Source organism: Medicago sativa, chromosome 5 (genome assembly GCF_051527215.1).
Source record: "Medicago sativa cultivar Bolivia chromosome 5, Bolivia_mono, whole genome shotgun sequence".
In the NCBI taxonomy this organism is placed as follows: Eukaryota; Viridiplantae; Streptophyta; class Magnoliopsida; order Fabales; family Fabaceae; genus Medicago; species Medicago sativa.
The window spans coordinates 57,849,395-57,860,598 of NC_140753.1; the positions used below are offsets into that span (position 1 = coordinate 57,849,395).

Genomic DNA, 11,204 nt, shown 5'->3' on the forward strand with positions numbered 1-11,204 from the left:
CTTAGTGTAATAGGACAGTGTTGTGTCATTTGAATACAAATTAAACTTGAAATCAATTCCTGGTCCTAATTGAACACAATTTGAATTGAAACTGTAAATTGAAAATTTGCTTTCAAACAGATGTTCCAGAGAAAATCCTAGAATTATTTTGGTTCCAAATATAACTTTTACAACAACATAAATGCAATTTTAAAAAAACAAACACACCAAATGGTTCATCTACATTCTGAAGATTCTACTAACTGTTTTTGATCAGAAACAAGTTGTTGAGGCGATCTTGAATCTCAAACATTCCGTATCTAATATACTGATTAGCATGAATACCAAGACAATCACGGAACCTTCCAATAAAGATTCCATATACTGGCAGCAAGGTATTTGCCACTGATATTATTATTTCTTCCTTAAGCTTCTTATCATATACAAACCAATTCGACTGAACTCTGTACATCTCTTCAAATTGCTTGTTGAACAATTTTAGCCTTTCTTTCAATATATCTTCTGCAACATCGTCATTGAGTGCCACATAGTCATTGTTGTCCAACTTCAAAAACTCAAACACCATATTCCACGTTTTTTTTATATAAAGATCAAGATCTTGTTGGAATTTTGCTTGATTTTTCTGGAACCAATCGTTGCCAAATATGGTTTCCAAATCCCACCTTTTAATTAAATCTTCTATGTGCCTCCTATTATTCATCATGAAAAGATTGCGCAAAGCAAGGTCTCTGTACTCTTTGGACTTATATATCAATCTTTTCTCTAACATATCCATTATCCATTCCATCTGTTCTATGAAAGAATTTTTCAGTACTACTCCCTTTTTCACCACGGGATATTCCTGCAAAACTTGTTCTAGTGTGTGGCGTGACCTACAAGCAGAAGCGAGGTAGCCAATGATCTGCACCGCCATTGGATGGTGTCGACCATCAGACGGAACATCTTGCTTTGCTTCTGGGACACGGAAACTCAGATAATTTAGTTTCAAGAATAGGTCCCTGATTGCTTCTCCTAATCTGTTTTGGACTGTAACTGCAGCTTCCTTCACCGAAGAATCAAGACACAAGTGGAATTTCGATATCAGATAATGCAATGTCTCAAAGATTGCGAGCATTTTGAATAAACACCAAATGGAAGGGCTTCCATCAGCAACTGCATCAGCGAAATTCAGAAGCTGAAACGTTGCTCCTTGGAAAACCTCTGTGAAACAACGACTGGCAGAGGAGGCGAAACCTGAAAAGACATGATCACAGAGTCGTTGTTCAAATGGAAATAGAATCTTAAGAGCGATTTCTGATGCTGTGATCCATTTTTTAATCACAATATCTACATATTTCGCACTTTGATTTTCATTCCTGATGTTAATCTTCTGCAAGCCGAATAATCTATTTATTAGACACTCCTCCAAACATTTCCTTCTACAATTGATGTATACATTAGAAAACTCTTCCTCAAACCCAGCACTTACCATGAACTTCGCGGTTTCATGAAGGTAGTTGATTAAATCTGAAGGCAACTCATCGATCATGAAATCAGGGCCGGGCAACATAATAATTTCAGAGTCATCATATTCATTCACATGCTTCAAAAGCATGTCGACGAGGTTCAAATTTTTCTGCTGTAGCATGTTAAGATAATTTTTTAGTTGTTCAATTGTACTAGAAATATCAGTGTTAGCTAGATGTGGCGAATCTACATCAATAATTACTGAATTTTCATCTTGGAATTTAGAGAATCCAATTTCTTCTACAGATGAAAAGGAAGAACGAAAAATGATAAGGGAGTAACTCAAACCTGCTCCAATAATGAATAACTGGAATTTTATCTTCATGAGTAACACGGTTAGACATCCGAGAAAAAAGTAAAGAAGATCCACTTCGAATCCACACTGAGATTGCCTCGAGAAACTCAGTGACATGATAGCAAAGGCAGCACAAGAAATGAGGCTATATGCATCTGGTTTTCCATTCACCACTTTATTGAAGTAAAACGAATAGACAGAGGTGATTGTCAATACTAAAAAAGCTGTATGAGCTTTGAACCGAAGACTTCTAGACTGTTTCCATATATTTTCATACAAAATCATGATGCAAATGATGAAACTGAAAACAGTGTAAAGAATTATCTTCAACAAATTCCAACTACCAAATAGATAGTTGAAGGAAGAGCTTAGAGCATAACAAACCAGTCCAACAGCAGCTGAAGCAAATCCGACAAATCTCCATACCTTTGTCTGCATCAGCCATGTCTGAATTCTGAGGAACATGTCCACTGTCATGTTCTTCATTATACAGTGTGTTAATGAGTTTTGCATTGATAGTCTAAGTCTAATTTTTGTAATAAGAAATACGTTTGGTTTTAGAAAGTCAAACAAATTTGTGACCACATATCTAGACTTATCCTAAGGTGCAATTATCCAATCCTCTAACAGTAACTCCACTCTTATCATAAGGATTCAAATTCTAAACATATGATTATATGATCCAATTACTTTTCAAGGACAACTGTCCAAGTCTTATTTGCAATACAAATTCAACATATCTTGTCATCAAATATATTTTTCTAACAGATGGTGACCTGTGATGACCACAAATTAAAATATACTTTTCTAGTCATAAAAACTGAATAATTTTCATTCACTTTATTATGCAATTGTTTCTACCTCTAACCCCTCTCTGACTCTAAGGAAAACATATCAGTCTTAGAATCCAAACACAAATTAACACGCTGCCCTTTAAAATACTATGCCCAGAAGAATTTCCAACAGACTAATACAGAAAAATCAATGGAGAATTTTAGGTGTTTTTTCAAGTATCATTGGATTCACTTCTTATGCATTAAGCTCTTCTTTCAATCATCTTTTTGGAAAGTGGAACTTCATCAAAATCATTATTTACACAGTGGTAAGTTTCAGTATTAGTAGCATGATGTTATTTTTGAAAAAATGGAAACTTTCAAGGAGATTCTTGCTGAGAGCTCATTTGGGTGTTCTTGTTTTGTTGCTCACATCTTTGTACTCTTTTGTCTCCGATAAAGCTTCGAACGAAAAACCAGACCTATTGAGTATGATTTCTTGTGTTGCCTTTGCTTTAATGTCTTTTTGCTTATCAAGACAGATTGATCTTGGTTTTGAATCTGATCTCCTCAATTTCTTCCTTGGAATTTTAACCGTTCAATTGATGAAGATCAATTTGATTCTATCTATTGTTGCTGCAATCTTATGTTATTCTCTTATTGTTCTTCGTTCGAAATTGGGTTCGAGGCATGAAATAGGAACTTTGAGAGTGGAAGATGATGTAGCTATAGAAATTGATGGTGTAGATAACAATAGAAATGAATTTCAATCTGATTATAGTAATGGTAGCCAACAAAATCAGTCTTTGATAAGAAGGATGAATCATGATGATGGGTATAATTGGAAAAAGTATGAAGATAAAGTAGCAAAAGGAAGTGAAAATCAAAGAAGCTATTATAAATGTACGTGGCCTAATTGTTTAGTGAAGAAAAAGGTTGAGAGAACAATAGATGGAGAAGTTATTGAGACACTATACAAAGGTACACATAATCATTGGAAGCCAACTTCTTCAATGAAGAGGAACTCATCATCTGAGTATCTTTATTCACTTTTACCTTCAGAGACAGTTGGTCCCATTGACTTGCAAGATCAATCATTTGGAAGTGAACAATTGGATTCTGATGAAGAACCTGCAAAGTCTTCAGTATCAATATGAAATGTTTGTAGTAGGTTGTGTTTCAGCCAGTTTATGATAGGGAGGTAAGGCCATATTTATTTCTACACTTGCTTTTTGTAGTAGCTGTTTGAATCTAGAGTTTAGGGTATACTGAGTTCCAATTCTAATTGGTTAATTTCCTTCAACAATTATTTGTAAAATATTGTTTTATTTATTTTATTATACCTAGAGTTGAGGGAAAAATATTGAGATTAAAATTATTATAGTCATGTGATGTATATTAAGTGAAATTGAACAAAACACACACTAATACCTTAAGCCTTTTAGGTAGCTTCATCATAACCTCTGCAGTGATCATTTATGTCTTCATAAAGATTCACTTGTCTCCAATTAGCCTAGACTTTTGAGGTAATCTCACAAGCTGATCTATCATACTTTCTTCAACTCGTGACTTTAGAGCATGACACACAAGGTCTCTATAGCCATACCCCTTCGATGCAACAATATTTTCCCCATTTCCCTATCTCTTGCAAAACAGTTAGTAGTCAATGTTGATTGTCTTCTTCTATTCCCACCTGTGGAAGACTCCACCTCAAGTTGAGTTTCTTCTATCTCAGCTTTTCATATGTGTACGTTCACTATTTCTTTCACCCTGTAATGTCTGCCGCTCAAGCTAACCATGAGTGTTTAACGTCTGTCCAAATGAACACCAACATGAAGTTCAACTTTACGTGTTCTTGTTTCCAAGGTGACATACTACTTATTCTTCCTTCTCCCTACATGACACCACCGGAGCAATTACATCCTCATAATCCTCTGAGGAAACTGCATATTGCACGAAATCATCAGTGTCCAAAATATTGGTACAATCTCTCTTGAAGTTATCGGTCTTGTGGCACTTGAAGCAATTATACTTCTACCTCTTCTTCTTGAGACATTCAAGCCTTCTTTGATCTAATCAAACTTCAAGTCGTTGGACTCAGTTAACTCAGGGTCGGCCCTAGGCATAAGCGGGGGTGTGCCTGCTTACGGCTCATGCGGTAGGGGGCCCAAAAATAATTTTAAGGTGGGGAGTGTATATAGAAATATTTGGTTTTTAGGGGTATATATAGCAAAGTTCACTAAAAGGCCTCAAACATTGACTTGATGAAGAGCTGGGCTGAGAAAACTGCTTTTCTGACATCAATAACTTCCTAATAACACATGGAAAATACTACAGCTGGGTTCGGCTGCAGTTATCTAGAGCTGGCTTTGCTACACTTAAAGTTATTGATGTCAGAAAAGCAATTTTCCTGGGCTGGAGCTTGTTAAGGTTTTTGGGCCCTTTTAGAGCAGTTTGCTATATATACCCTCGAATACCACAAAGATTTCTATATACACCTTCCTTGTAAAAAAATTGGGATGTGCTAAAAATTTATCATCGAAGAAATTGGTAATATTTTTTTGGGCCCTTTATTTCTAATAACGTGTATCACTAATATTAAAAATATTGGTGATATTTATTATCCTAGAAATTGGGATAAAAAGTCTAACACTAATTTTGTATCAATTATTATTGTTGTTATGAGTTTAATATTAGAGAATTTTCCATCCAAAAATAAAAAAATTAATTAATTACGTACTGATATATTTTTAATTTTTTGGTATTATTATTCTTAGGTGCTAAAATTTCAATCTCTATTTTTCAGGTGCTAAAATTTCAGTCTACTTCGCAGGTGTTATTGTTCTATTTCTACAGTATTTTATTTTGTTTTGATGTCTACATAGTATTTGATTTGTTTTCAAATGTTGCCTAAAAAATCATTTATTTGGTAGTGAAAAACGAGAAAAAAAAACGAAATAAAGAGCTAATAAAATCACAACAATGAGGTAAATTTTATGATATATTATGTAAGGGGTCCATTTCTCATATTAATGCTAAGGTCTGTAAATCTCTAGGAACGGCCCTGGGTTAACTCCTTCTCTTAACGATGCTTAGGCTTCCACTAAGGTGTCAGTTTCTTTTTTTTATCATAAAGTATGGTATCCTTGAAGAGCTCAAAGGATCTTGGTCAAACGAGTAAAGTTTTTCGTTTCAGGAATTACCAGTGACTCAGCGAATTGGTCATATACAATGATTCCATCATGTGGTTGTCTCATTTGTGACTTCTCTAAGGAGTTTAAATTGCCAGGAGAAAAAATTGAGTGAAAGCTCTTGTTTAGTTCCTAAAATAGTGGAAGGTCTTGTTTGTACGAGAGATTATAAGTTGAATGGAAAATCTCTCACTATTGGTCATTGTTGTATACATAATATTTTGATTCATAATTTCAGTACTAATAAAAGAGTAAGTGTTGAAGAGAGCGTTGAAAAGATAGTGTCCTTAACATTCTTCTATATCTATTTTTGTAGAGGTAAAACCTTGATATTTTATACCTTTTACACTGATTCAACCACGGTTAGGAGTTAGGACCACCACTGAACTCAATGCAAAGAGTTGTCTACTACATTGATCCATTGTGTAAGTAACATTGTAATTTATGAACTATAAATTAATGAATTACAAAGACTCCCAAATGGATTTCATATTCTTTGTACTATATACAAATGAAGTTGAAAGCTCTAGACTTCAAATTTACAATTCCTGTGAAATTGGAACTTGGGTAGAACTTCCAATTCTATGTATTTAGCAATATACTTGTTGGTTGCTTCACTTGGATGCACACTGTCCCAAAATACATATTTTGAAGCGTCATCACATACAGGTGTGAGTTCATTACACAATGGAGTTACTTCAAATATGCCAGTTCCACAACATCCTTTGTTTGTTTCCTTGAAACCTGTATAATAAAAGTCACAAGAATGCATAAATAAATACTATAGGAAACAAGTTTGTTCACCTTTAAAATTTTGAAGGGAAAGAAAAGGGAAAGGAAATACTTTGGAGGGAATGTGAGAGAGAAAAGAGAGAAATTTTCGGCCTTATTTGAGAGATAGTTTTCTAGAGTATGGAAAGAAAATTTTTATGACTAACATATTATTAATTTATAGAATATTATAAAGGCATTGAAAGAATTTGAATAATTTATATAAACTCTTTAAAACTTTCTAAAAAATTTCTCAAATGCATTTTTCATTACCAAGAAATATAGGCCCCATTTGTTTCAGATTTTTTTCAAAAAAAATCTATTTTTTCTTTAAAAAATCACTTTTTTCATTTTTAAGTGTTTGTTTAGGATTTTAAGAAAAATTATTTTATCAAAAAAACACTATTTTGACCCTAAAATGAAAAGCTATTAGGATTAGCTTTTCTCAAAATCTATTTTTTTTCAAAAACAAGGAGGTACACATGTACAAGTTAAAACTCTTTTTTTTTTTAAAAAAAAAAATGGATTTTTATGCATTGTAGGCAAACAAAAATAACTTCATATTTTCTTTAAATCTCTAAAAATAAATCTATTTTTTAAAGCTAAAACAAAAGCACCCATAACCTTCCCTTTCAAGTTGAGGACTATCCCTTGCTTCCTTTTTCATTTCATTATTCCTTATTCTTAAAGCTTCATTCTAAACTCCGAGCCAAAGCCTTAACTTCATTTTTTCTGTTATTTTTAAAATATTCTTAAAAATAAATATAAAGTTCAAAAAAAAAATATTCAAGCTTGAACTTTATATTTATTTTTTGGTTTCCTATAAGTTCTTTCCACAGTAGATAATCATATTTTAGATACTATCAGACACTAAATATAGGTTCCTCATTTGCAACGCTATAAGACTCTAGCCTCTTCTAGTAGACTCAATCCTGGTTGAGCTTTATCTTTTTGTGGAATAACGTTTGTAAAGTTCAAACAAATTTAAAGAAAAAATCTTAACTATCATACGTAAAGAATAAACTATTTAACATAATTTTTTGAAAAAAGACAAAGATCGTCGCCCATTAACTCTCCCATTACTTGTCAAAAAAAAAAAAAAAACTCTCCCATTAAATTTTATCTCTGTTGGCAAATTTTTCTTTAGCAATTACCATTATCAATTCAATGTCAAGAGAAAATACAACGGATTTGTCGATGATTATTTTGCAAGACTTAGACAGATGAGAGTTAAGAGTTTTACATCTATCTTAGAAATAGAGATGGTCAAAATGGCTGCTAGTGGATTAGAATTCCACATTAGAAAAAAGTTACTTAATCATCATTTGATTGATATAGCATAGCTTGGAGAAAAAGTTTGACAAATTGAACATAAAAGGGAAGAAAAGAATAATAATATTGATAATTGTAACTCACCATATTTTTCAGGGTGTTTGATAAGGCCAATCAAGGGGTCATATATGTTTGTATAAATAACTCTGCTTCCTGAAATAATTGCTTGTAATTGAAGTAAACGTCGTGCCAATTTTTGGTTGTAATCCTTAGCCTCTAAATTCTCTTCCTTCACACATTTATAACGATCTTTTACAAACTTGGCTGTTATTTGAATAGGTATGCAACCAATAGGAGGAAGCCCAGCCACAGCAAATTTTCTGCATCCGAGCTCGTACAGTTCCTACAATTTTTTAAGAAATTTATTTTAAATCAAGATAAAAATCATATGCTGAAATTAATTTATAGTAATAATTATGTGAATTTTTGTTAGAAATTTTTTAAGAATTAAATAAACGTTGAATGTATTTATACATCTAATTTTTTGTTGAATGTATGCATACATGCATTTAATCACATATTACAATAGACATATTTCAATATTTAAAAGAAAATGATAAATATGATATGTCACCTAGATGAAATATATATATGATTGAAGATTTGTATAAAAATTTGTTCTACTATTGGTGGATATTTATCAAACTCTTTTATAAGTATATATAACTGTGATTTTTAATTAATGAATTCTAATTGATGATACCAAAAAAGAAAATAATTCTAATCAAACTTACCTTAATGAAAATTTGAAGTCTACTTTGAACAAAATCTTGGTATCCACTAATGTTGAACTCCAACCTTCTAGTTGGAATGTCATAAAAATTGAAAAGAAAGTCATTAGTTCCAGCACTAATGATCACCAAAGCATTTCCAACTCTTTGTTTAGTTTCTTTTATCCACATAATCTTTGAAATATTCAACTTGTTTAGATAATGATATAGCCCCACTTAATGCTATTGTAAAATCATCAAAACCAGATCCTCCGGATGCAAAGCCAACACCTGTTAGAAGCTCTTCATTTGATAGATTTGGATTCAAGAAAGGAGGGACAAATTCTTTGAGATTAAATTTTGATGCAAGAAAGTCAATAGCCAATTTTCCATTAGAGAATCTACCAGTAGGTATATGATTAGGAAAATCTCTTCCATAAGGTAAATGATTTCCCTTTGTGAATGTTTTGATGTAGTTGTTATTTCCTGTGTCAACTGTAGAATCCCCAAAGACTAAAATTGATGAGAATTTTGATCTCAATTTCAAGTCATTGCTTGAAGCAACATTGGCAATGGTGCAAACGTGCATTAAAATGATAAAGGGAATTGCATAAGCCATTACTTGAAGTTTTTTATATGGTAATTGAGACAAGGTTTTGCTAACTATATATAGTTTAGTGTTCATTTCTTGAAGTTAAAGGGATTGGATAATTTGGTCTTTAAACTTAATGAAATTATAAAATGATGTATGAAATTCTTTTTTATTAGTATGATCTAGATTTACAACATTGAAATATATTACACACTAATTGCTTGCTCAACTTTCAAACATATTGGGCATCAATCACTTTCAAGATAATTTTAGAGAATAATTTAACCAAAATTTGTTTAATATTAAGCTAAATTATTTTGAAATTTTTGTTAAGTGACTAAATTGTTCCACTTCTACAAATTTTATTTTATTTTGATAGAAAAATGTACAATTTGAATGGCTATAGATGAGTCACTCACAATATAAAGATGACTAATTTCTCTTTTGCTTAAATTTGTAAATTGCAATAGAACTACACTCGAGGAATCAATTGTGAGAAAAATTGCAAGACGGGGGCATTTTACGTAAACAAAATTAATATGATGGAATTTATCCTGAATTTGATGAAGTGTTTACAGGGCAAGGATGAAAATGTCAATTTCTTTTTACTAAGAAATTGGGAAAACTTAAAAAAGGAAAGTTGACAAGCTTCACAGGCGATTAACACCATGTGTGGTTAGATTTTCGTTTTTCTTGATGAAAAAGTAGAAATTTTGTTCACGTAAAGAAATTAAGATAATTGGTAAATATCATTCAACAAGGTCTAAATATGTCAAATATTAAGCCCAAGTTCCAGGAGTCATTGAGTATAATTCAACAAATGTCACACTCTTTCTAGAAGTAACTAAATAGATCTTTAGGACATCTTTAGTTTGTTAAAGAATATGTCAATTCTATCTTGTATAAATAGAAGATTGGTGGATGTAATAATTATCAAAGAAATGAATAAAAAAAATTAATTTTAGAATAGCTTAGTTGTAGTTTTAATTTTCTTAATATAATTTATCATCCATCAATGAACACCACAGAACAATATCATCAACCTATGTATGTGTTTGTTTCAGCTTTAAAAAAAATAGATTTTGAGTTCAAAGAATCTAGAGTTTTTTTTTTAGAGATTTTTAAAAAAATCTAAAGCTATTTTTGTTTGTTTACTTTCATAAAAATCATTTTTTTAGGATTTGAAACTCTTACACTTGATGTAACACCCATACTAGACGTATCTAGAAAGTCTAGCACGTGCGTTAAGTTTAGTACTGGATACATTAAAATATACAACAATAAAACTTCGAATGAATATTATTTACAACAACATGAGTTCGTACAAAGATATACTACTCATCTTTGCTAAAGTATAATATATACTTCCTTGAAATCCATATTCTTCATGCTTCGGGTACGAACGAACTCTTGCTGAAAAATTCACCCGGCTACAACCTTGACGTCCAACCTGATATCTGAAACAAATAAGGATTGGGATGAGACATAATGTCTCAGCGAGTTCCCCTAAAATCCTAGGCTATAGGTAACCTCAGGGGAAACCTACGGTCACCACGTGTCTACATTACAACCTGACGGTTGATTATACGTGTGTGGTCATGCTTTCCTAGACGGTAGTGCATGCTAGACCCGTCTTAGGCTTATCTTACTTGTTATAGGCTTCACTTCCTATACGTGTCATGGCGGCCGAGGGGGAATCTAGGACCGCATTGCCAGGAATCTAGGCCTAGACATAACATATCATGACACGAGTCTAAACCGGACGATTAGGGGATACCTAAGATCGTCACCGGTATCATAATTTTTACTTGCTCTATTCCATGTCTTATACTTGTCTTATAGCATCTAATGCTCTTGTTCTTGAACATAATCGTGCATGGAATCATTCTTACATAATCATAAACATAACATGCATGGCCGTACATAAGTTCATTCATTATGTTAGCGTTGAACAAACAATCATTATCTTGATTCATTTTACGGAGAGCCCCGGGTGGAGTAACCCCGAGAACAATCCCATCATGACCGATGTAC

General features: G+C 32.4%; 2 protein-coding genes and 1 pseudogene across 3 annotated transcripts; 1 reads left to right on the forward strand and 2 right to left on the reverse strand.

Moving 5' to 3' along the window:
* Positions 1 to 60: 60 nt before the first annotated feature.
* Positions 61 to 2,412, reverse strand: LOC146923429 (exocyst complex component EXO70B1-like). Its single transcript, XM_085708578.1, has 2 exons — positions 1,795 to 2,412; positions 61 to 1,233 (listed from the first exon to the last, which is right to left on the reverse strand). Exons 1-2 carry the CDS (start codon positions 2,312 to 2,314, stop codon positions 239 to 241), a joined length of 1,515 nt encoding a protein of 504 aa, XP_085564704.1. The 5' UTR covers positions 2,315 to 2,412; the 3' UTR covers positions 61 to 238.
* Positions 2,413 to 2,744: 332 nt separating this feature from the next.
* Positions 2,745 to 5,476, forward strand: LOC146923430 (uncharacterized). The gene is made up of 2 exons (XM_085708579.1): positions 2,745 to 3,775; positions 5,381 to 5,476. Exon 1 carries the CDS (start codon positions 2,745 to 2,747, stop codon positions 3,729 to 3,731), a length of 987 nt encoding a protein of 328 aa, XP_085564705.1. The 3' UTR covers positions 3,732 to 3,775; positions 5,381 to 5,476.
* Positions 5,477 to 6,148: 672 nt separating this feature from the next.
* LOC146923431 (GDSL esterase/lipase At2g24560-like) lies at positions 6,149 to 9,199 on the reverse strand (annotated as a pseudogene). The gene is made up of 3 exons (XR_015009726.1): positions 8,603 to 9,199; positions 7,953 to 8,211; positions 6,149 to 6,509 (listed from the first exon to the last, which is right to left on the reverse strand). The product of XR_015009726.1 is annotated as a GDSL esterase/lipase At2g24560-like (transcript).
* Between the last annotated feature and the right edge of the window lie 2,005 nt (positions 9,200 to 11,204).

Bases quoted from the DNA above. Each gene is read 5' to 3' on its own strand.
- LOC146923429 (XM_085708578.1), bottom strand. From the start codon at position 2,314: ATGCAAAACTCATTAACACACTGTATAATGAAGAACATGACAGTGGAC. The intron at 1,234-1,794 runs GTTTGAGTTACT...ATGTCTTTTCAG, and splicing joins GTTATTCATTATTGGAGCAG to GTTTCGCCTCCTCTGCCAGT.
- LOC146923430 (XM_085708579.1), top strand. From the start codon at position 2,745: ATGCCCAGAAGAATTTCCAACAGACTAATACAGAAAAATCAATGGAGA.